General features: G+C 39.0%; 1 protein-coding gene across 4 annotated transcripts in view; it reads left to right on the forward strand.

Annotated features, from left to right (window-relative positions):
• The first annotated feature begins 2,949 nt into the window (after positions 1 to 2,949).
• The window catches only part of ERCC8 (ERCC excision repair 8, CSA ubiquitin ligase complex subunit), a 59,295-nt gene continuing 37,954 nt past the window's right edge, over positions 2,950 to 24,290 (forward strand). For 2 of the 4 annotated variants that reach the window (XR_003094006.1, XM_025204016.1), the window contains exons 1-8: positions 2,961 to 3,046; positions 6,752 to 6,847; positions 7,033 to 7,134; positions 9,115 to 9,238; positions 10,886 to 10,967; positions 12,015 to 12,083; positions 13,912 to 13,978; positions 19,835 to 19,938. Coding sequence is in view for 1 of the 4 variants with exons in the window: in XM_025204016.1 (XP_025059801.1) it covers positions 3,033 to 3,046; positions 6,752 to 6,847; positions 7,033 to 7,134; positions 9,115 to 9,238; positions 10,886 to 10,967; positions 12,015 to 12,083; positions 13,912 to 13,978; positions 19,835 to 19,938 (658 nt within the window). In the remaining 3 variants the exon portion in view is untranslated. Of the gene's footprint in view, positions 3,047 to 6,751; positions 6,848 to 7,032; positions 7,135 to 9,114; positions 9,239 to 10,885; positions 10,968 to 12,014; positions 12,084 to 13,911; positions 13,979 to 19,834; positions 19,939 to 24,290 lie in introns of all 4 variants that reach the window. The other 2 variants (XR_003094007.1, XR_003094008.1) reach the window with 2 other exon arrangements.

A 24,290-nucleotide genomic window follows, 5' to 3' on the forward strand; every position in this document is an offset into this window, starting at 1 on the left:
CGCAGCTGGAGTACTGCATCTAATTCTGGGCTCCACAATTTAAAAGCATGTGGAATAGCATGAGAGAGTCCAGAGAAGAGCCACGTGCATGATCAGAGGGCAGGAAAACAGGCCTTATGGTGAGAGGCTAAGAGCTACGGGACTCTTTACGAGCGCTTGTGGTGCTCGGGCCAGGTGCCAGATGATTGGAAGATAGCCAATGTGGTCCCCATCTTCAAAAAAAGGGAGGAGGGAGGACCTGGGCAACTATAGGCCCGTCAGTTTTACCTCAATCCTGGGGAAACTCTTTGAGAAGATCACCAAGGAACACATCTTTGATGGGCCGGCATTGGGGATGATGCTCAAGGGCAACCAGCATGGTTCCATTAGGGGCAGGTCATGACCATGTCAGACCAACCTGATTGCCTTTTACGATCAGGTCACAAAAGCATTGGATGCAGGTGTCGCCGTGGATGTAGTCTTTCTGGACTTCACCAAGGCCTTTTGACACCCCATCCTCATTAAAAAACTAGGTGACTGTGGCATTGATGCCTACATGGTCAGATGGATTGCAAACTGGCTGAAGGTTCGTACTCAGAGGGTGGTGGTGGACGGGTCATATTCAACCTGGGGGGAAGTGGGCAGAGGAGTCCCCCAGGGCTCGGTCCTTCGGCCCGCTCTGTTCAATTTCTTTATCAGCGATTTGGACGATGGGGTGAAAAGCAACCTGTTCAAATTCACTGATGATACCAAAATCTGGGGTGAGGTGGGCACATTAGTAGGGAGGGAAAGACTGCAGAAAGACCTGGATAGGTTGCAGGGGTGGGCTGACAAAAACAGGATGCGTTTCAATACGGACAAGTGCAGGGTGCTGCACTTGGGCAGTAGTAACCGGCAGCACACTTATAAGATGGGAAACTCCCTTCTTGAGAGCATGGAGGCTGAAAGTGATCTTGGAGTCATTATTGACTCCAAGATGAACATGGGCCAACAGTGCGAGGTCACAGTCAGCAGGGCCAACCGGACCCTATCATGCATCCACAGGTGCATCTCAAGCAGGGCCAAGGAGGTGATCCTCCCCCTCTACGCGACACTGGTCAGGCCGCAGCTGGAGTACTGTGTCCAGTTCTGGGCACCCCACTTCAAGAGGGATGTGGACAACATTGAGAGGTCCAGAGGAGGGCCACCCACATGATCCGGGGACAGCAGGGCAGACCCTACACTGAGACGCTACGGGACCTGAACCTGTTCAACCTCCACAAGAGAAGGCTGAGGGGGAACCTGGTGACAGTCTATAAACTCACTAGGGGGGACCAGAAGGGTTTGAGGGAGACCTTGTTTCCCCTAGCACCCCCCAGGATAACCAGGAATAACAGGCACAAGTTGTTGGAGAGTAGGTTCAGATTAGACATCCGTAGGAACTACTTCACAGTTAGGGCGGCTAGGATCTGGAACCAACTTCCAAGGGAAGTGGCTCTTACCCTGGGGGTCTTTAAGAAGAGGCTTGATGCCTACCTGACTAGGGTCATTTGAGCCCAGTTTTCCTCCTGCCCAGGCAGGGGGTTGGACTTGAAGATCTACAAGGTCCCTTCCGACCCTACTTCTATGATTCTTCAGCTTGGAAAAGCGCAGGCTCAGGGGGGACGTGTTGGTTGCCTATAAGTATATAAGGGGTATACATCAGGATCTGGGGGAACGTTTGTTCACCAGAGTGCCCCATGGGATGACAAGGTCAAACGATCACAAAGTTCTCCAAGACCATTTCAGGCTGGACATAAGGAAGGACTTCTTTACAGTCCAAGCCCCCAAGACCTGGAACCAACTGCTGCCAGAGGTGGGGCAAGCACCTACTCTGGATTCCTTTAAGAGTCAATTTGACATTTATCTTGCTGGGATCCTGTGACCCCAGCTGACTTTCTGCCCCTGTGGCAGGGGCTGGACTCGATGATCTTCTGAGGTCACTTCCAGCCCTAATGTCTATGAAATCTATGAAACACAGGCAAATGAACAGGTTATCACCGGGGTGTAGACTTCCAGCGTGGCAGCTGCTCTGCCATGATTGCCTGCATGCATGTTCCACAGTAAGTGTAGGGTGGCTTCTCCTTCATTAAGAATGCTAAATTAATTTCTGGATTGCCCAGAAATATAAGTAGTCTTTGGCCTGAGAAGGGGTGTAAAATGTTCTTGTTACTTGTATTCTAGGTATCTTGCTCTGGAAAGTGCCTGGCACTCCCATTTGTCAGTGAGTTCAGTTGCAGGAAGCACTCAACTCCTTATAACAGGGTGGATAAAAATCAATGATTTTTTTAATTTAAATTGGATTATTTTTTTTAATCATCAATAAAATACTAAATTTCTCTCTTGTTTAAAAAATAACAGTTACAATTAAATCATCACAAACATGCTGAACCTATACTTACAGTCTCATAAACATGAATTAATGGCTCTGTCACACACACACATATTGAGTTACCTACCAATCAAACATGGGCATTCATTTAAGTTTTTCATCTCATGAAAATGGCTCAAGTCTGTCCAGTCTAACTACCAGCTCTTGCCTCTTGAAAGTTCTGGGCTTTCAGTTTCTGTTTCTCAGCCGACTAAAGTCACATGTGCAAAGACAGGCTAGATAAGATTGCTGTTCTGTGCTTAGGTGGTGGCAGAGCTGGGCCAAGCAAGGCAGAGGAGTTAGTTAAGACTGTCTTAAAGACAGAGCAACAATATAGGAAAGGACGGAGGCAGAGTAGAAAGCAACAGTGGAGTGAACTGGAAAGAAAACGGGGAGACATTATTCAGTAGTACAAACACACAGCTTCCTATATTTCCCAACACATTTGCCACAGAAAAACTATCATGGCTTCTAGGCGTAAGGGAAACCCTATCTGAGAATATTTTGAAGAAATTACTTCCCTGGATAAAAAAGGAAAATGTGTCAAGTGTAAGCAGTGCAAGAAGGATATGCAAGGCCTAGTTGCAAGAATGAAACATCATAATGAAAACTGCTTATTGGGAGAAAATGATGTGGATGAAGATGTGGACATGTCTGAAGAACAATGTGGATCAGCTGGTTAGTAAACTAAATAATTCACCTTGCAATGTATTATTATTCAAGACTCTTTATGCCTTTTAGTATAAGTGTGATTTAATAAGGACATTCCCAAGCTGTTTGCTATGTTGGATGTTGCTAGGAAAAAAAGTTTAACTTAGCCAATCCTTATGGCTTGTTTAATTAGTTAACTAGGTTTAGAATCTATCACCCAAGTTTATGGTACAGAAAGCTGCAGTAAGAGAAATCTAGAGTTGCCAGTTGCTACTGGGTGTCATTTTCTTATTTTACATTACATAATACATGCCCCTTAGTTTGGAACATCATGGCCCCAGACCATAATGGTGATGCCATAAGTCTATTCCCTATTTTACTTCAGCGTAACTCAACTTTTCCAAGGGAACCCCATCCTATACTTGTTTTCTCTAAAAACAGAAGCCAGTGAGTTCAATGGGGCTTAGTCCAGAATTAAGTGCACTCTAAGTGCAGTCAGTCTTAGCTTTTTTGGTAATTTGGAATCAGATCTGCATCCTTGCTGGAAAAAATATAAATGATTAACTGAATAATAGAGTGAGAAGAACTGAGAAGAATGATTATTCAAAAACTGTTTTTGTTTGAGGATCCCATTTAAGCATAAGAGACTGACTGTCTATCTGCAACAACTTCAGAATCATCCGTTGGTACTTTTAGCAGCATTGCTGCAGCTAAACACTTTTTTGTCTGAAATGTATCAGTAGCAAGCAAAATATTTCAATCATCCAGTAAAACCACCACCGTGGATGGGTTTGTAGTAAGGACCAGCAAATACCAACAAGACCCCATAGATGAAAAGATTGCTTGGTTCATCTATGCCACAAATTCTCCTTTTTGCATTGTTAACAATAAACACTTCATTGACATGGTTGAGTCCTTACGACCAGGCTACACACCACCTGGTAGGGCAGACATTGGTGGAAGGTTGCTAGATAGTGTATGAGAAGGAACTTGAACAGCGTGCAAGAAATACTGAGGGGAAATTTGCCAGTTTAAGCCTTCATGGGTAGAGCAATGTACACAATGATCCAGTAATATGTGCCTGCGTGACAACAGAATATGGGGTTGCATATCTTTCAGAAACAATAGATACATCAGGAAATGCCCACACAGCAGAATATTTAAAAATGGCAGTGAAAGTTGTAATAAACTGAGCAAAATTTCAACTGTCACGTGCACAGTTTTGTCACAGACAATGCTGCAAACGTGGCAAAGATGAGAAGATACATAGAAGAAGAAATGGAAGGATGCTCCTTAATAACATGTGCCTGCAGTGCCCATTGAATGCATCTTTTAGCCAAAGACTGAAGTACTTCTTCAGGAATAAAAGAAAATGTTGACGTTGCAAAATACTTCCGTAAGAACCATTTTGCTTCAGCTTGACTGAAGCGAGCAGGAGGATCCAAACTAATTCTCCCTCAAGATGTTAGATGGAATTCTGTGGTTGATTGTTTTGAACAACTGATTAAGAACTGGCCTATTCTCATAACAATTTGTGAAGAAAACCAGGATAAAATGGATGGAAACATCTCACCCAAAATATCTAACATTGGATTAAAGAGGAATGTAGAGGATATGCTCAGTATACTGAAGCTTATATCCATAGCCTTAAACAAACTTCAGAGAGATTGTTGCTGCATTGCTAATGCTGTTGAAATTTGGAAGGCGCTTCAAGAGACTTTGAAGAAAGGAATACCTAACCAGAAAGTTAACCTGCAGGCAATAAAGCAGCAAAGGGATCAAGCACTAACTCCACCTCATTTTTCTTGCGAACGTTCTCAATCCCAGATATAAAGGTAGATGCCTAACTTGTGAAGAAGATGATGCTGCCATAGCATGGGTATCTCAAAATCACTCCTCAGTTATGCCAGTCATAATAAATTTCAGGGCTGGAAGGGAGCCATTTAAACAGAACATGTTTACTGATGATGTTTTGAACAAAGTCCCCTGAATTGATGGAAATCATTAGCCAGGCACCTTGAAAAGGAGTTCCTTCAGTTGCTAAGCCAACTTTTCACAGCAGTAGCTTCCTCTGCAGGCCCAGAGAGAATATTTTCATCATTTGGTATTATTCACTCAAAGCTAAGAAATAGACTGGGAGTTGAAAAAAGCAGGAAAACTTGTATTTCTGTTTCAGTCTGAATAAAAATGATAGTAGGAGTGGGGAAGATGAGATCTAGTTGTAGAAGTTTTAAGGACAGCGTACGTTTAGTGTTGTGATGACTTGTCTGTTAGAGTTAATAAAATATGAAAATAAAAAAAAAAAGTTTAAGGACAGATGTTGTAAAATGCTGTATTGAGTTGTAAATTACTATGTTTTAGTGATCAGATTTGCATCATTGTTTAAGAAATATGTGAAGAAGTATCAGCGGGAAACGTGTTTTAAATCAGTCATTTAAATCGGGGGGGGGGGGTTTGGTGACTTAATCATGATTTAAATCAATGATTTAAACCGCCTTCATTTAAATCAATCCACCCTGCCTTATAATACTGGACTTAGACTTTGTATATACAAGTTGTGCTTTTACTGTACTTACGTTGACAAGTTGGATTGCTCAGTAGGTTCGTCATATAACGTGGTAGCAAGTCTCTGCTGCTATGACTGGGTTTTGGGTCTTATCATATTTTTAGAACTAGAATAAATTATAGTTTAAAAAAATCAAGTAACTGGAATAAGTGCTTCTAATTATTTATCACCCTTCTCTTGCTCAAAGCTATACAACTAGTTTAATATTTCAGTGCTAAGAAAATATCAATAAAATGTGAAAGGATTTATGTCACTATAATAAATCCACAACTAGAAAACACACAGGTTTTGTAAGTGTTATTTGCCATATGTGCTTTCAAATGACTATTTATATTTTTTCTGAATGTGTAAATTTTTGTGCTGTTTTATCAGCATGTATAGAGGCCCTCTTGGATTTTATGCTGAAACTCAATGCTGTGCCATCTGAGGCACTTTTTTTCCTCAGCTGTTGAGAGAAAATTGTAGATGTTTTACCAGTTAAAAACAGCAAATTGATTTATGGGTTTTTTTTATAAAAAATTAATGGATTTGTATAGTCCTTCATGTTGGGCATGAGGAACAAATCTCATATGCAAGATATTGAACATTTCTTACATTTTAATGGCTGATTTTTTTTTTTTTTTTTTTTTCCTGTAAGCATCTGGATATTTTTTGGTCTGGTTACCCAGACCTTTGGTGCTTTATTTTCATTCTGTACAACAGAAATGATATTTTAATTTCCAGTAAGTCGGTTTGTCCACTAGATGTCCTCAGTTCTTTAAGCTACAAAACGATGGTGTTTAAGTATAAGGAGTGTCTAACTGATTTCTGAATATTAATTGTAGACCTTAAAGAATACAAGTTTCCTTTTTGCTTTCTTACACTTAATACATTTGTTTTCATAAACTACTAAATACAGTTTTGTAGCTCGTGTAAGTATACTTCAGATGCATTTCCTGCTCACTGTGCAGATAATGTACAGTGTGGTATTTTAGCCAGCCTCATGTTTCTTATTTTAGGTATAGCATGTTAGTTCTGCAAAACTTCTTTAACAAAATATAAAGGGGATTAAATTACTGTACTGAGAGTTATATGAGATGCCAAAACTTGACCTTTTTGAGCTAAAACCTTTAACATTCAGTAACTTTATGATTCTTGATGCTAACATTTTTCCATTTTTCTTGAAGGGTGCTAAGTTTGGAGTTAAATAAAGACAGAGATGTGGAAAGAATCCATGGGAGTGGTATTAATACCCTTGATATTGAGCCTGTTGAGGGAAGATAGTAAGTGTATTTATCTTGTTATCAGATTACATTAATCAATTACACTTAAATATTTTGCTGTTAAATTTTTGCTATCTATTATAAAGCTGTATAATTATGGAAATATTTCCCTGCAGGATATGAACCTTCAATTACTTGAAGATTGAGATAATAGGATATCTCAACATGTGTATTTGTTTTTCTAGCATGTTATCAGGTGGATCAGATGGTGTTGTTATACTTTACGACCTTGAAAACTTCAGCAAAAAACCTTGTTATACATGTAAAGCAGTTTGTTCTGTGGGCAGGTACGTACCTTTTAAAACTCCATATAAAATTGTTTTATCATACCAACACTATGGTGGCAGCGTGGCAGCTTTCTTTTTATTAAATGTATACAAATTCATGGTCTTTTGAGGGCAGCTCAGTGGGGAAGATGCTGAGTATCTCTGTAAGGATCTGTTGTATGATAAATGGTTCTAACCCAGATGCCAGCCTCTCTCTCTTGTATTTTTACTTTAATCAATTTCAATGTTATGTCAATAAAACTAGGAAAATAATTCTGGGATGGCTATTCCTGACTGGGTTTTGAAGAAACCATTTATGCGTACAGCTTTGTTTCTAGACAAAAAGAAAATAACCAACACATCACTATTCGGGGAATTAGAAAGAATCTAAAATAGATCTGCAAGTTACTTGTGAAATTGTGGGGATGACAAACTATTTTTAGGTCTCTAATTAGTTATATGCAGACAATAATATGGAACTTGGTAAAGGCATGCTTGAATAATGATAGGCAGAGTGGAAAATCCATAACTTTGCTAAGATGACATTCAGCAACTGGGATTGGCAGCATCTAGTCCATGGTCCAGATCTGGCCTGTGGAGCTGGAGGGCTTCAATGGCCAGGCACTGGGGCAGTAGCTGGGGTCTTAGAATCCCTCAGACCTAGTGTTGGGTCCATTTTTTGTGAGTATGTCTGAATGGCTTTGTCAAAGCTGTCCAACTTCTGAATGGCTGGGGGCCCACAGCCCCTTGGCCACATGGTGTGTGGGCTGTATTCTGGGCCATGTAACCCCTCTCCGACAGCACCATACTATGCTGCATCACATGTGCCCCCCCAAAACACACAATGCATGCACCATGCTGCAGAGCACACACCTCAGGTCCCCCTGAAGTCTCCAACTGTAGGCTTTCTCATCCCCATAGACTGTGCTGCCTTGCCCCATGCCATCACTAGGGGTGGGGGAAGGCAGCAATAGCTGGAGGAGGAAGTGGAGCCTTGAGACTCCAGTGCCAGCAACAGGAGAGCAGTGGAAGGAACAGAACCTGAACTGGGACCCTGGGGGCCATGAGTTTAATCGCTCAGGTGCTGGATGTGGCTTGCAGGCCTCCAGTTAGAAAACACTGGCCTAAGTAATATTATTTTATTAGATTGTGAGAACCTTTATAATAGATAGCAAAAATGAAGCTGTAACTGACAGTTCTATCTGTCTGTTGTTTCACTTAGGATATTAATGTTATATGATTTTTTTGTGATTTTCAGTGGTTGAAGTATTGAAGCTTTTTCTATTAAGCTTCTTACTGAAGCTGAAAATAATCTGTATTTAAGATTCTTAATAAAACTTTGATTTCTCTCCTTTCCCTCCCATCTTAATGCAAATTGTTAGGAGGAGGGTCTGGACGGTGTAGGTGGGGAGAGGTTTTTTTTTTTTTTTTTTTTTTTTTTTTTTTTTGAAGGATTTTGTTTCCAACTATTAGTAGAGATGTAGTTGTACAATCCTGTAAAAGGGGCACAGTTTGATTATTCTTAATTACATGCTGGTTAACGCTTGATGATTTTATGAACAGATAACATGATTTAATATTACTATCTGCAGATAATCACTAAGTGGCCAAATTCTTCAAACTTGTGTATATAAAACTACTGTGTAATGCCTTTCTAAGCAGGTGAGATTTACTATGGTTGCAACTGTTTGTCAAGTCAGGCTCTAAAGAAAAGATCAAAGCCTACATTTTCAAGAGTGATAGTGACTTCAGTGTCCAACTTGAGACACCTTAAAGTGGCCCTATTTTGAGAGGGTAGATTCTGGATGCTTTCTCAAACTCAAGTATCTTTAAGGTGATTTTAATTGATAACTCAAAAATTAAGGCCCCCAAATCACTTGTGAAAATGTAGACATGCTGGTTTAAATATATATTAAAGTAGTTGAAATTTTGGTTCTTGATGATTTTTGAAACAAATTTACTACTGACCTTAATCCATGCAATTTTGTTACTGCATTATAGAAGCCATCCTGATGTACACAGATTCAGCGTAGAGACAGTTCAGTGGTACCCTCATGATACTGGCATGTTCACATCAAGCTCGTTTGATAAAACACTGAAAATATGGGATACAAACACACTACAAGTAAGTATTTTTTGTAATTTATAGGCCTTTCGGATGTAGAAGGCCTGCAATACCTATTGAACTTAGTGAGACTTAGCAGCATTTAGAAAGATGGAAAATGGCAGGTTGATAGGATTCAAAACTTTATAAATAACACATAGCAGCAACAGTAGCTCAGCCATTTTTAGACCTCCTTGTGTGCCTCAGACTTCAGAGTATTTGTGACTTTATATTCCTGGACCTTTCTCCATTGTCTATCCAGAGGAAAGTTACTAAAGCTAGGTGTTCTTGATGGATGCCTACCAAGAACTTGTCTGAGACTAGCTTATTTCCTAGAGGTTGCTGAACACACATTGAAGGATATTACTATATTATTTTATTTTGTGTAGCACCTGAAATGTACTTAAGAATCAGTTTTGTTATAAACAAAATATGAATGTTGTCTTTGATGGATTACACCTCTTGTGAGGGAGAGTATCATATATATAAAGCAATAGGAATATGGAAATGGAATTGAATCCAGTTCCTTATAGTCACAAGCACTGCATCAGATGATGTCTTTCAGAAATTCATAAAAATAATAATGATAAATGATAATAGGAAAAATGCTAAGCAGTTTCTTAGGACTTTATTAAAGTTTGCATATTACAGGATTTTAAACTACTGAAAAGTAGCCGTGACATTTATAGATGATATCTGACCTTTATCCCTTGTCTTCTTGTATCAGTGTGTTTACTTGGACTTTGTCTGACTTTATCTTTTAAATGGGAAAACAAATCTGATAATTCCTAAAATAAATCATACATAGCATTAAATGCTTTAAGCTCTACATTTGAATAGCTGTAATTGTTAAAATCTCCAAAGTACAGTTGTCATATACCAAAAAACATTAAAACATGAATTGTTTAGAAACCTCAAGCATAAGCACATGTATTGAAGTGCCTAAGTCCAAAAATTCAAGTCAGGGTTTCTTCCGAGTTTAATAGCATTAACTTGGACATGTAGCACATGCTATATTCTTTTAATGGCTTATATTTAGGCCTGTGACGAGTAATACAGAATCCATTTCAAGAGCCTATATAACATGGAATACAGGGACTCACTATGTAAAATATGTGACCAGTTCCTAGTCTTCAAAGCTATGTGATATTCCAGTTTAACCCCTCACTATTGCCTCCACTCTTGTTGATACCCAAAACATTGTTTACTTCTGGTTTATGGTGTTGGGGGAGGTTTTATTTCATGTGTTTTTGGAGGAGGAAGATAGCCTGTTTTTTCTGATATTTGCAGAGAGACTGAGAGATTTGCCTTTGCTATTATTATTGCTACTTTTCTTCTCTATACCCACCTTCTTACTTGCTAGTTTTTCTTTCTTCATTATTTAACTTGTAACTGCTTCAAAGTGTTTTCATTCATGCTTTTGATCAAACACCTTTTTCCAGATACCTGTTGCTATGTCACCTACAAGTCTTGCTACTGTTAGATGCATAGTACTGGTAGAAGAATATTTCACTAAATAAAATTTGTGTGATTGGGCACTAAGCCCATTGAGTTATTGTTAGGATACAAGTAAACTTGTCACATTAACTTGGAAAATACTTAACCAGTTTTAAAGAAAAGATGATTTTTATGAAGGTGCAGACTTAACAAATGTCTTTTAATTATCAGCCTGCAGATATATTTAATTTTGAAGGAACAGTTTATAGCCATCACATGTCTCCTATTGCTACCAAGCACTGTTTGATAGCAGGTGTGTATGTATTTTTTTTTTTTTAAGTTCTTACTGATTTTTAGGTTGTAGTAAAAAGCAAGTGATCATTCAAAATTAGCATTTCTTTTTTGTGACTGTTTTTCTATGTAATTGCTCTACCTATTTTTCAAGCAAATAATTTCTTTCATAAAATAAGTCCTTCATAAAATAGGTACTTTTAAAATCATATCTTTTCAGTTGTACTTATATTATTTATGAAAAGAGTAGTACTTTTACAGTTCTGAAATGAGCAAACCATACAATTCACAGTTGGCATGGTTCTAATTGGCATGGTTCTGATCCAGTGTTCCTAGTTATGCACAAATCAGTTTGCACAGAAATTACCTTTTTGGTTTTACTTCTTTGGGGTGTCTATACAGGTGCTCCAATGCATTCTGATTAATCAAGTCTGCTTGTTTAGAGCACTCCAGTGTGCTGGAGCATCTTGTGTATTTAGTGTCCTGTGTTTCAAACTGGCAGTGAGGGTACTTTAACTAAAGCTCATTGAACAAGCTTTAGTTAAAGTGCCTCTGTGGTCATTTTGGAACATGGGACATTGAATACATGAGCCACTGTGGCATTTTAGTTAGAGCGACTCCTGAAAGATGCTCTAATTCAAACACGTTCCCCCCCCACCACACACATGCTAGAGTGTGTGTGTGTATAGGCACCCTTGGATTTGAACAATATGTATTATTTTCTGGTGCTCAATTTACTGTTGTCTACTGAATAATCTTCAAAGATGAAATTGTATTTGTAATTCTTAAATATGAAAAGTATGCTATTTTTTTTTATAGCCTCTAATCATATTTTTAATGTTAAAATTAAATAGGTGAGCATACAGAGACTTAGGCATTGTAGTTGCAACGTGTTTTTTTTTTAATTGATTTATAAATCCATATGACACATCAATTTACTTGGACCAAATGTGTGTGAAATGTTATGAAGCTGGCGTTTTCACTCACATTTTTTTTTGTTAGATTTGTTAGACTTTTTGTCTTGTTTCAAAAGTTGGTGTTTTAAGCCCCCTTGTTTTTCTTGTTGCAGTTGGTACCAAAAGCCCTAAAGTACATCTCTGTGACTTGAAGTCTGGATCCTGTTCTCATATTCTGCAGGGTACTTTCCAATCTGAACCATAAATGTTAAACAATAACTACTTTGAGTAAACGAAGCAGTGTAAAGTGACATTGTAAACAATGTATTCTTTGTAAACACATGACTAATGTATTTAGTGCCAGTTGTAAAAATTACACAGTGAAAAAGGTTCTTCTGTGTATTATTCTAGTGCTGCTAAATTAGAGAACACAAATATCAATTAAAAAGCAGCTATCATTATAAGATTTTGGCACTTTCATAATAAATCCTCACCTAGCTCTTTCTTAAATCCTGATCCAGTAGAATTAATATTTGTTTTAAAATTGTTTTGGGATAGTGTTCCTGCACACTCACTGCGTGGGCTACTTTTTTGAAAAATACATAATATTTTTAGCTAAGTATCTTTTAGAGCTGTTGTGTGGATCTGCTTTTCTTTAAGACTGACTTCCGTGGTTGTCCTTGGAAAGTAAGGTATTACTTGATATAAGGGGAACAATACCTAACCTTTTCAATTTACCTAATGGAGGAAGTCTTAGAGTTCTATACTTGTGAAAGGCTTAGGGCTTTCAGTGTTGGCTGTTCCCTGACAACTTGCTACAATTGCTTTCTCTAGTTACTTGGAATAAAATACTATAGGATACTTTGGATTAAAGCTTCTAGCATTTATTTTTTTTAAATTGCCTGGATATTTTAAATGTATTAGGTTATTTCCTTTATAATACATTTTTAAAGGAAATAATGTTGGATCACCAAAAGGGAAATGACTCAACACAGCTGTAGCAAAATATACATATGATCTGACCAACTTTTCCTTAATAATTATTATTGGATGCACAGTAGCAATACCTGTATTTGTTACTTGATGCTTCCTTTTGTTTACAGTTTCTCTAATCATCTCCTTGAAGTGTTCAGACACTAATATGGTTTGTAAGTGTAGTGTACTCCATTTAAATGCATTGACCTGGGACTGTAAAGGCTCTTCATGCACCTGAAAACAGTGTAAAATGTAAAATACGCTTAATAAGAAAAACAAGAAAAACCTGTGCTAAGGTCTTTGCACTTAATTAAGACTCATTAATGTGTTTGGAATAGTTTATGACTTATACCAGGCTGATCAGTTCAGAGCTCCTAAACTGTTTCACCAATTATACAGTTAACTGAAATAGAGTGAGGCCCCCTCTGTCTTACGCTGCAATTAACATGTTAAATACAACAAAAATGGCAGGGGTACACCCAATTTAAGGTGCCATAAAATGGCAAACTAGCCAGAACAAAATTGTTCTGCATATAATGTTCTACATAGAACATTTTATTAGCTGGTTTGTATGGTACCTTAAATAAAATGTGTGGCAGATCCTGGGCAACCATCAGCTGATTACTGGCTCTGGCCGGGGCCTGCACTGAGGTCTGAAACTGGTCCCAGGTTTCTAGGGACCCTGGTTTTTGGCTTGCCTGTACAAGGGAAGCCTGAGATTGTGATCCTGCGCCTTAATAGCAACGGATCAATCCCAGTGGCTTTATCAGTGCAAGTCTTTGGTTGCAAGTGAAGAATTATAAGCTCATATTTGTTAGTGAAGTGTAGAAAACTACAATTGGTATTCTGCATATCGTTTTCAGGTGATTCCCACAGAAGCTACAGGAAAAAACGGGAAACTGTCCATAATTCAAAATAGAAAATAAACTTGTTGCATTCACCAAATCAATATTGTAATATAAGCACTTCATGAATTATTAGAGGAACATGGAGAGGGGTTTGTCTTTCTACATGTTAGTTATTTAGATCAAAAATGTTGTTTATCAGTAAGTAGTACTAAGCTTTTTAAGCTTTCTCAAATGATCATATTTTTAGGTCACAGACAGGAAGTGCTAGCGGTATCTTGGTCACCACGTTATGAACATGTGTTGGCAACTGCAAGGTAAAAATCATTCCTTTAATATTGATGGGAAGTATTAAAGAAAATATTTTAAATAGATTTTCTAAACAGAATAAATGTATTCATGCAGTGGGTTTGGGAATCAAAGTTTGCATTAGTATTTGTTGTAGCCATTATATTGTAGATCCTGGATGGAAAAGGCTTGAAATGTAGAGCTGTTCAAATGGTGCTTTAACTTGTCTGTAAGTAGAGTGGTATCCCCACTTAGTGTTCCTTAGGCATTTTCATTCTAAAAGATGCTCTTTAGTTTTGTATAACTTGCAGACTTGAACTTTTGGGTTGAACTGGGCAGGTTTCTTCTTTAGTTCATGTCTGGTACTTTTCCAGAACTTTGGATAAAATTAATTTGTTTCATTGCCTGAGTGTGTGATTTGAGTGAGAAAGTTGATCTTAAAGTTGTATAATCTCAAATGTGATTTTGAATTTGGGGAGGTGCTTTTTGTTTTTTAATTGAGCAGCTCAGGAGTTTTATATCCAGATGTTTTATTACAATGGAAAATACAGTTTCTGCGAAAATAGACATTTTTGACAAGAACACTTTAGTTTTGCCGGAATTTTAATTTTTTTCCTTCAGGATAAATCATATCAAAATATTTCATTCAGAACTCTTCAGCTTGAATCAAAATATTTTGATTTGTTGAACCTGTTTGAGACATTTTGATTTAAGTTGGTTTTACATGGAACTGTACCTCCTCGTGTTACCTCATGGCTTCTGAGATTTGCAATTTGTCTGCCTTGTCCTTCCATTTTCAACTGTAGGCTAAGCTACTTGCCTGGACTACATTTTGCATGTTATGACCTAAATTTCTAGAGGCGTACCAATAGATCAATGGCATATCAGATCAGCACTGACAAATGGAAAATTAACGTTATTGGCTTTTTTTGGCTGGTGTAGCCAGCATTAGCTTTAGTAAGGAAAAGCTTTGCCGTTCAGAGTTTTAAAGTAGCAGTCTTTAACAAGGTGTGGGCCAGAGCAACTCGGTTCCAGTTTGGTGAAGACCTGGCAGCATTGGTGGCACATTAGCAAAGCTGCCAGGCACTGTCCGGCCTACATGCTGGCTCTGAAACATCAGTATCTTCCTGCTGCTGGGCCCTAACCCAGCTCCTTGCTGCATGGTCTGTCTGTGGAGCCCTTCAGCTTCATGGGCCACATCAAGTGGCTTTGCTTGTCAGATCCGGCCTGTTAGCCTATATTCCTGACCCCTCTTTTAAATGTCAAAGACACTAAAAAATTGCAGTAAGGTTATTAACCTTAGGGAACTTCTGAAACTGCAGATGTTCCTAACACATTTAATACCAGATTTCTTTGTCCTCTGAAGGTTCTAGTTTACAATCTAACATCCTTGACATCAAATATTTTTGTTAATGAATTAATTTATAGTTAGCATTTCTACAACTGCTGCTTAAATCAGAGAGAGATGATATGCATAGAACTTTAAAATTAATTAAAATTATTACAATAAGCACAACCATGTGCTCAAATATACATATTTAAGAATATTACATCCTTTATAATGGGGGTAGTCCAGCTTCTGAATGGCTGGGGGCAACATGCAGCACAGCTTCTCACATTTCCCTCTACCACGTGATCCCAAAGAAGCCAGTATTGCTGGGGAAAAGAAGGATTTTTTTAACAGAATAGTTGAGCAAAGGCTTCTGAATAATACAGGTATCTGAGAGCCCTCCATGCTGCTGTGGGACACTTCATGCACCCCAGCACCGCAGTGGTCACAAGCTACACTGCTACCTCAAGGTATGTAGAAAAAACTTAAGCTGTGCCTGCGTCCGAATCGCTGATTCACCGAATCAGCATCGAATCATCAGATTCAGATTTGGCTGAATCAGATCAGGGACAGTGATCCGAATCAGCAGATTGAATCGCTGTCCCTGATTCAGGCTGAATCCGAATCAGAATCAAATAGGGCCCATTTTGCACAGCCCTACTAGCCACCTTTCTCTATACTGATGTAATATAAATAGATTAGCACTGAAGTCCAAACAAAGTGTCTGGCCAAACGTTTACCTAAGTTCCGAGGCAGGTTTTGCAGCCTGTACTGGGTTCTATATTGCTGTGGCTATGGTTATCAGTACCAGCAATAGCTAGTTTAAAGCTAGCTAGGATATGTTTGCATGAGGTGCAGTCATACTTTTGCCCACAGCACAGGCATATCCTAAAGTGAGGGTTCCCAAGCTATGGTATGCATATCCCTGGGGGTATGCAAGACATCTCTGAGGGGTACGTGGGAGAAATTGTGTAATGGTAGATTTAATTTTCACTATAATAATTGGCATTTAAGGTGTTAAAATATAAAATGTTTGTTGGTAGGAGTACACAGCTAGTTGGTAAATCTGAAAGGGGGTATGTAACAGAAAAAGTTTGGGAACCTCCGTCCTAGAGCATCTGAAGAACAGTTTATAAAGACCTTCCAAAATTAACATATCGAAGATGTCTGTAACCTGATTTTTTGCGTTTTAAACATGCCTTTTGTGAGATTCTTTGTTCTAAATAAGTTAAACTTTGCATTAAGAAATAGGTTTGATTGTTCTTTTCCTTTATTGCTGCCATGAGGGAACAACAGAGCATCCCTGAGAGAAGGGTGAATTGAACAAGACTGAGGCAAGGGGGAAGGGTTACAGAGGTACAATTTGCCCAGTAATTGTAATATGGCCCTTGTATAGGTGGGGGAAATTAAATTTTATTTTGCAAGAAGTATAAACTCTCCAGATTTCTTTGTTGTGATACCACCAGAGAAATGCCAAACACAAAAGAGTAAGAAAATTTCCATTTGCTGAAAAAGTTTAATTATTAAGTGATAGGGCATGACCTTAGAAATATGTGATTCAAGGCCTGCATAAATAGGGCTGTAAATAATTTTCCAAGGACATTATATAGAATTGAATTAACTTTCCAGATGCAAATTCCTATTGTTACCAAAAGCAAAGAGAACAATTGTGGCTGTATATCATCGCTTACAAAATTTGGGGGTTTGGGGTTTTTTTTAATATTAATCTTGAAAAGCCAACTTGGGTGTTGTCCAAGCTTGTCATTCACTCTATGGCTTCTATTGAAATAATGAATCACAGCTGTTCCTCTAGAAAAGAATCTTAGAAGGCAGTGATGTTCCTGTTTTGAATATCTTGAATGTGGGGGGGCTGTTTTCCATTTGTGCTGTTGCTGGATCCTACAGATTGTGTTCATAGAGAAGTTTCTAAAGGCAAGTCTTAAGAAACATAATCATTATTTTTATAATCATGAAGAGAACCAAACACATGATGGGGGTGACAGATTTGAGGCTGAAATATTCTAAATGTGCTATGAATACAAATGTCCAAAAGCAGGAGATTTTGATCACAGTAGCAGTCCTAGGAACTTACTACATTTCTAGCTCTGGAGGAAGTTGATAGTATTGTTTTTGTCAGTAAGTACAGCAAATCCTACAGTATTTTCTTATAGTATCCTTAACTTTGGTTTAGCAACCTGCCAAATGAGTAGAGTTCCTTAATACTTTAATTTTAAAAGTTTAAACGAAGTATTGCCCCTTTATTATTGTTAATTATTAAGAAATAAATGGGACTTCACATTATGCTAGTAAGGACCATCCCTGTATCAAAGAGCTTGTCACTGAATGATGCTGGTAGATAAGCAAGTATAAAAATACTGGACTACTGCTGCTTACCACTTCTGCTGTCAATCGGATTTATGGTTGTGGCTGTTCTCTGAATTTAACAATCAGCTATTTATAGCATCCTAGTCACTGCCAGTATCCACTTCACCTGTTTTAGTGCCAGGCTCAGTGAGGACAAAGTGGATCCATGTTTCAACAGGTTTAAGATAGGGCAGCCATGTTAAAAATACATATTTTAGAATGTGTTTGGTTACAGAATATGCTTCCACAGGAAATTAGGCTAGCCCTGCCTGAAATTCAGGCCTCCAGAAAGTTCCAAGCAACATCTGTTTAAGTAAGGTTTTTCTTAAGTAACCACATTGTGTGATGGCAAACCTAGAAGGAACTAATCGTCAGTGCTTCAGTTACTAACAGTAGAGTTAAAGAAATGGAAAGAAACCTAGAGGTAAATAACACCTGAAATCCTACAAGATGTTCAGATACAAAAATAATAAATACAGCTAATTTCAGATAGATGCACACTCCAAGCAGAACACCCAGATTGCAGTTCCCAGCGAAATGGTTCAGATTTACTGATATATAACCAGTCCTGGAAGCAATTAGTATGCTTAACCAAATTGTTTTGGATTTGTGGAGAAGCAGGCAGAGCACCTTGTTGAAAAGATTTTTATTTGCTGGGATACCTGTAGTTTTCTACCCTTCAATATAAGTCAATATATCTAAAATCTCTGGGAGTTACAGGTTCCTGTATGTTGATTTTTTTTATCACAAATTATAGACATCCGGATGTTGAAAGCATCGATTTTCTTTCACGAAGTGTGTGCCTTAACTAACTTGAAAGCTGAATTGTCAATGATATAACTGCATTGTATGTGGTATTATTCAGAAGCCTTTGCTTAACTATTCTGTTAAAAAAAATCCTCCCTTTCCACCGCAATACTGGCTTCTTTGGGATCACATACAATTATTCTCTATTGTGTCCCTCTACTCCAGTGTTATGACTGGATATTATTTGGAAAATAATAGAAATCCTGAGAGAGACCGATGTTTGCAGCTTTGATATATAGCCTATCTACATGAACACAGAAGAAGCCAGGCCTCAAACCTGATCTCTAGTCTAGTGGATGTTCCTTATTCTGTATTTTATTCTTTCAGGAATGTAGGACTTTTTTCATTTCTTTGTATGTGGTAAATGTCTATATTTGTGCAAAAGAGGGAGGGAATGAAGTCAAGTATACCATATATGAACATAAATATGTATCATATAAGAGTATGACTAGACAATCGGCAAGGGTTTGGCATTTGCTGTGGAATAAGTGATATATGGTACCTGCATGGTCACAGTTACCCATCAGAAAGTAGAGTTAGCCACATTAATCTGAAGTCTAGTAGAAGGGTGCCTGTAGAAAATGAAAGCCATGCTGGGGCATCTTCGGTCTGCATCATTCTGGCACAAGTGGCCTACTGTGAGTGCTCACTATGGTGTAATATAGGTACACCAAACACTTAACACATATAGTCTTTCATAATACATCCCTACTCCGTATTAGCTAGTTTTAATTTGATAGTTTATATGAAACATAAGATGCATAGAATTTGGAGGTCTCCTCCTTAATAGGAGTCCCTTTTAAAGTTCTTACCTGAATGCAAAAGTGTGCTGTTTTTGTTAATCCACTTGTTTTTGAAGAGAAAACTTTGTATGGAATAGCTGAGATTACTGATTTATTAGGCAAAAGGAAAAACTGCTGCTTGTTGCACATTGCTCAGACAATGTTTGAATAACCGTAGCAGAAAGGATTATAAAAGTGCTGATAAGTGTTTCACAACAAAGAAAAAAGATATCCCTGTAACTAAAACTTAATAGCATTAAAGTGAATAAAATTAAACTATGTAAACTGGAAAGAATTTTCTACAGCTTTTCCACAGTACTTTTCCCTGCTAACACTGAATGTTGAACAGATGCTGCAAAGGCAGTAGTACACAAGCCATAATATACCAGTGAATTTATTCAAATTAAAGCTCAAAGTTTACCTTGATATCCACTTGTAAAATCAAGTTGACTTGAATGTGATTGCACAGGGGGTACAGTCAGGGTAGATTCTGGGTCAAAATGACTGCAAAAGCTAGATCCATAACAGAAAGAGCAAGCAAGAGGCAGGCATAAGCAGGGGCAATTTCTCTACTCCATAAATCAGTGCATCTTTTTTTTCAGTGCTGACAGTCGAGTAAAACTATGGGATGTGAGGAGAGCATCTGGATGTCTGTTTACTCTTGATCAACACAATGGTGAAAAATCCAAAGCATCTTCTGAAGCTGGTAATAAATAATACGTTTGTAAACAATCGTTGCAGTGGTGGTATGTTTGTTTTAAAATATTCTTCAGTTTCACACGTTCAGAGATCTTAAGACTGGGTGGGACCATTACAGTCAATTAATCTAAGTTCCTTCACATTGCAGGCCATGGGATCTCACCCAGTAGCTTATGTATTTACTCCAGAAACTTGTGCATGTGTTTTAAGCCACATCTACATGGCAGAATTACCGTGCCAGGCAGCTGTATCCTCAGATACCACCTTGCATCACATGGGCTGCTAGTGTGGGCAGCCTAATTGATGCTGTCTCCAGGGCTACATACAGATAGTCAAAAAGCCCAAGGCTGAATTGATTCAGTCTTTACAGGTTAGTCTAAACTGCAGAGATTAAATTGACACACAAGTGAACATACATTTACATTCAAGAAATGTAGCCACATGCCTACAGTGCCTCACGCCAGAAGCCAGGGAACACTAGAGCACAGCTCTCTGGCGTGTAGCTAGGATGGTCTATGTGTTTGCTTCCTCTTCCTGCTGTGATTCCTCTGGGATTTTGTAGTCCAGCATCACAGCAGTAGGACTCTACAGGGTTGCATATCACTTCTTCCTGCTTCCAGGTGCTTCTGGGATTTGTAGTCCACAGCCAGCACTAAGTTTGGGCAGGGGAAGGGGTGTTTAACCCCCCTCCCTGGCCCCAGGCCCCAGCCAGAGTTTGCCAGGGAGGCGCGGGGCAGTCCCGAATATTTCCCCCGTCCCCCGCAGATTGTCCCTCCCCCCAACCCTCTTGTCAGCCAGCTCTCACTGCTCCAGCTAGGGAGCAGAGGGACAGAGCCAGCCCTTTTCTGCTGGAGCAGACAGCACAACCTAGCCCAGGGCTGCAAAGCATGTTGGGGGACTGTGATATAACTTGAACCAGGAAGGGGTGTGGAATAGAAGTTTCATAAACCGGTTTAACCCAAATCGGTTAAGTCTGATAGTACATTCAACCAGGTTTATCCTAAACCAGTTTCAGTCATTTTGAAACTGGTTTATGTGCACTGAGCTTCTGTTCTTTTACAGATGTAACTAAATTCTGATCACTTAAACGGGTTTATGTGTAACTTCTGTCCCTAGCCCTAGTGCTAGTTAGCTGACTACCAGCACTATATAAATGCAGGAACATTATTCTAGTTGTGGAAACAGACCATGTTTGAGGGACCATTGCCTGCCTTGCTAATTTTTCTTTGTAGATATATACTTAAAACAACTTGCTGAGTAAAATCTTGATGTCAGTAAGAATTTTGCCATTGATTTTAGTAGAGTCAGGATTTTACTCTGTTTTAACTTAATTTCATACAATGGAGATTTCACTTGGTTTTTTGTAAGTTGTTCCAGTGGTTAAATATTTTTAATGATTTAAAAAAATTCTATTTCCAGTATATATTATAGGTTCAAAATTTAGCATCTGAACTTTATGCTGTTTTGTTTTATAGATTAAGGAACCCTCTACTATATGTCTTACTTTTCTTGTTCAGTATAGAGAAAGGCATTAGACATATTTTAAAAGTTATATGCTAAGTCTTAACTTTGCATAATAATAATGTTATCACGCTAATGCTAACAAGCAGTGCAAATCATAAGACTCAAAATGCTTTACATGGGACATGTTTAACAATAATATTAAGATTCTATATGAATCTACTTGCATGCATTTTCTGCATTTGGGAAGCAAACAAAAGTAATGGAACAACACTGTGCTTCAAGTTTTAGCTCAAAAATTAATTTAGATTTAATTCTGGACCATATTTTTTTAATTTTAGCAGGGAAATTTAAAAGTTAGATCTGAGTGAATCTAATGAAAAGGGGAAAGGTATTTTTATTTAAAAATATGGATCACCACATACGAAGTAGGAATCTTGTTTTTGGGCCCTGATCTGGAAAACAAAAAGTTTCATACTTGGTGCTAGCCCTGAGTTGTCCCATCAGTGTGACTAACCACAGGGTGTAAACACATGCAGAAGTCTTTGTGGAATCAAAGTCTTACTCAGAAAAATAGTTGTGGTAGATGTATATACTTAACAACATGAAGTATCTGTTTTATAGGCAGTGCATTAACTTGATGCAGTAGCTTATTCTATGGTGCATAAAAGTGACATATATGTTTTTGAGAATTAAAAATATAATTCCAGTTCAAGTAGATAGTAGAATAGCAAGAATAGAAAGAGAAAAAGTTTCTTTGTAATCTAGCTTGCAATTTTTGGTTATGAACAAATGGACTTCTTTTAATGTTGTCTTAAAAATGGATTAATGCCAGTACAAAGAGCAATAGAAAGGCAACTATAAAATAAATTTATCTTGTTAATTCATTAAAATAACTCTGTAGAGCAGGTAAAGCAGCATTCATCAAGTGGATGGTTGCATTGCACACTTGCAGGTGTAGTGTAGATATACCAGTACTTTAGCTTGTTCTGGGAAAATTAGCTTCAGTGGAGGTGTGTGCAGCTATGATTTGACTGCATATGGTGCCTAAGGCTTGCTAGTTTAGAACTACTTTAGGTATGTTTTCAGTGCGTGCTGCAGTGCAGATTACGCTGAAAGAGAAATTGAAGCTCCAAGCAGATCAGAAAAGTTCATAATAAATGTGCAGAGGATTTAGGCCATGGACAAATGTGCTATTGGAAGAACTCCAAATGCCTTTGAAGTGCTCTAGATAGTGAGGGATAGTGAGATATGTACAACCAAAGTACTTTAAAATGACCTTCAAAAATGAGGAACATATTTGGGGGACTTCCTCTTGAAGGATTTCCTGAAATATTTGTATGCTTCAGTGATCCTCTGTCATCCCTCAATGCTCTGGCTGTAACCCACCTCATGGCAGGCTAGCAAAGCAGGCAGCCAGTGTGTGCTCTCCTATGTGTTTGACTGTGTTTAGAAACCACCAGAGGCCAAGAGACATTTATAGATTCCTGCTCTCTAGCCCCTAGGCTGGAGAGCAGTGCAGTTGCAAGTTTTCATGGCCATTTTGAAGTCAGCCACACATCTACATGGCACCAAATTTGCAGCATTTCAAGTGCTTGGTATTGCTGTTCATACTCTTGTTTACATATACAAAAAATGCAAATGTGTACTTAAAGTGTTAACTACTTAGTTAGGAGTAAAGTTCTAGGGGGAGAAAAATCTGTTTGTCATACAGGCTTTTACACTATGTTCATAAAAAGTTTGCATTTTACACTGTAAAAGAGAGTAATACTTATTTTAATATAGATGGAAAAATAACTTTTTTTTTGGATCCTGCTTTTCCTTAGCACCCAAAAAGGCCCTTGGAATCAGTAGAAAAAATATACTATCACCTTCTTTTGGGACGGTTTTGTTAACACTTTGCAGTACCTCCCATAGGTGTTGTGTCAGCTAGGCTAGAACACCCTAATACCTGCAATAATATAGCAAGTGCTAAATTGGCTCAACATGCTAAAACTTCAGTGTTGAGCCAATTTAGATCTAAAATAATTATAGGTGCACCGATATATCGGTCTGATATTGGATTGACAACGATAGAAAGAAAATTGACTGTATTGGAAATCAGCGTTTTTTGCCTGATATGGCTGATAATTTGGCCGATAAATGCCCTGTGCATGTATGCAGCTGCAGCATAGCACAGGAAGTGGTGAGGAGCACATCCTGGCAGTTTGGAGAGCTGAGTCCAGCTGGTAAGTCTGTTGTGGTGGAAGGGAGAGGGAAGGGGCATGGGGGGAGGGTAGATTGAGCCCCCCACGGTGAGGGAGGTAGAGGGGCTGGGGCAGGTGCTGCCCAGCTGAGGTGGAGCACGGGATAAAGACACGGCTCATGCTGGGGGGAGAGGGTGGCTCCCACTTCTTCGCACAGCCCGGGAGGACACGGGGTGTTTGCCCCCAGATCTGCTCAGGGTAAGGGCAGGCTGCTGCTGCAGGCTGCGGTCAGATCTGGGCCAGGCTCTTTCTGGCCGGGGGTCTGGGCCAGGCAGTGGCAACACTGGGAGGAGGGGTTGGACAGGGCTACGGCAAATTTTGGGATGGATGCACCCCCTCCCCCCGTAGCCTCCTTCCTAGTGCTGCCACCCCAAGCACAGCACAGCACAGCCCGGCCTGGCCTGGCCCTGGTCCTGGCCCCAGCCCCATCCTGCAGCGGCAGCCTGCCCCATACCTCACAGATCTAGAGGCACACGCCCCTTCATGCCCTCCCAGGGTGCATGCAGCAGTGGGAGCCACTTCCTCCCCCCCCAATGCCCACTGGATGAACTGAGGCTCCATCCCTGCCCCAGCCCCACTCCCTCTTTCACTGCAGGGACCTCTATTGATACCCCCTCAATGCCGCTACCTTCCCCTGCCCCTTCTACCACAG

This window comes from Alligator sinensis, unplaced genomic scaffold, assembly GCF_000455745.1.
Source record: "Alligator sinensis unplaced genomic scaffold, ASM45574v1 scaffold862_1, whole genome shotgun sequence".
Lineage (NCBI taxonomy): Eukaryota > Metazoa > Chordata > Crocodylia > Alligatoridae > Alligator > Alligator sinensis.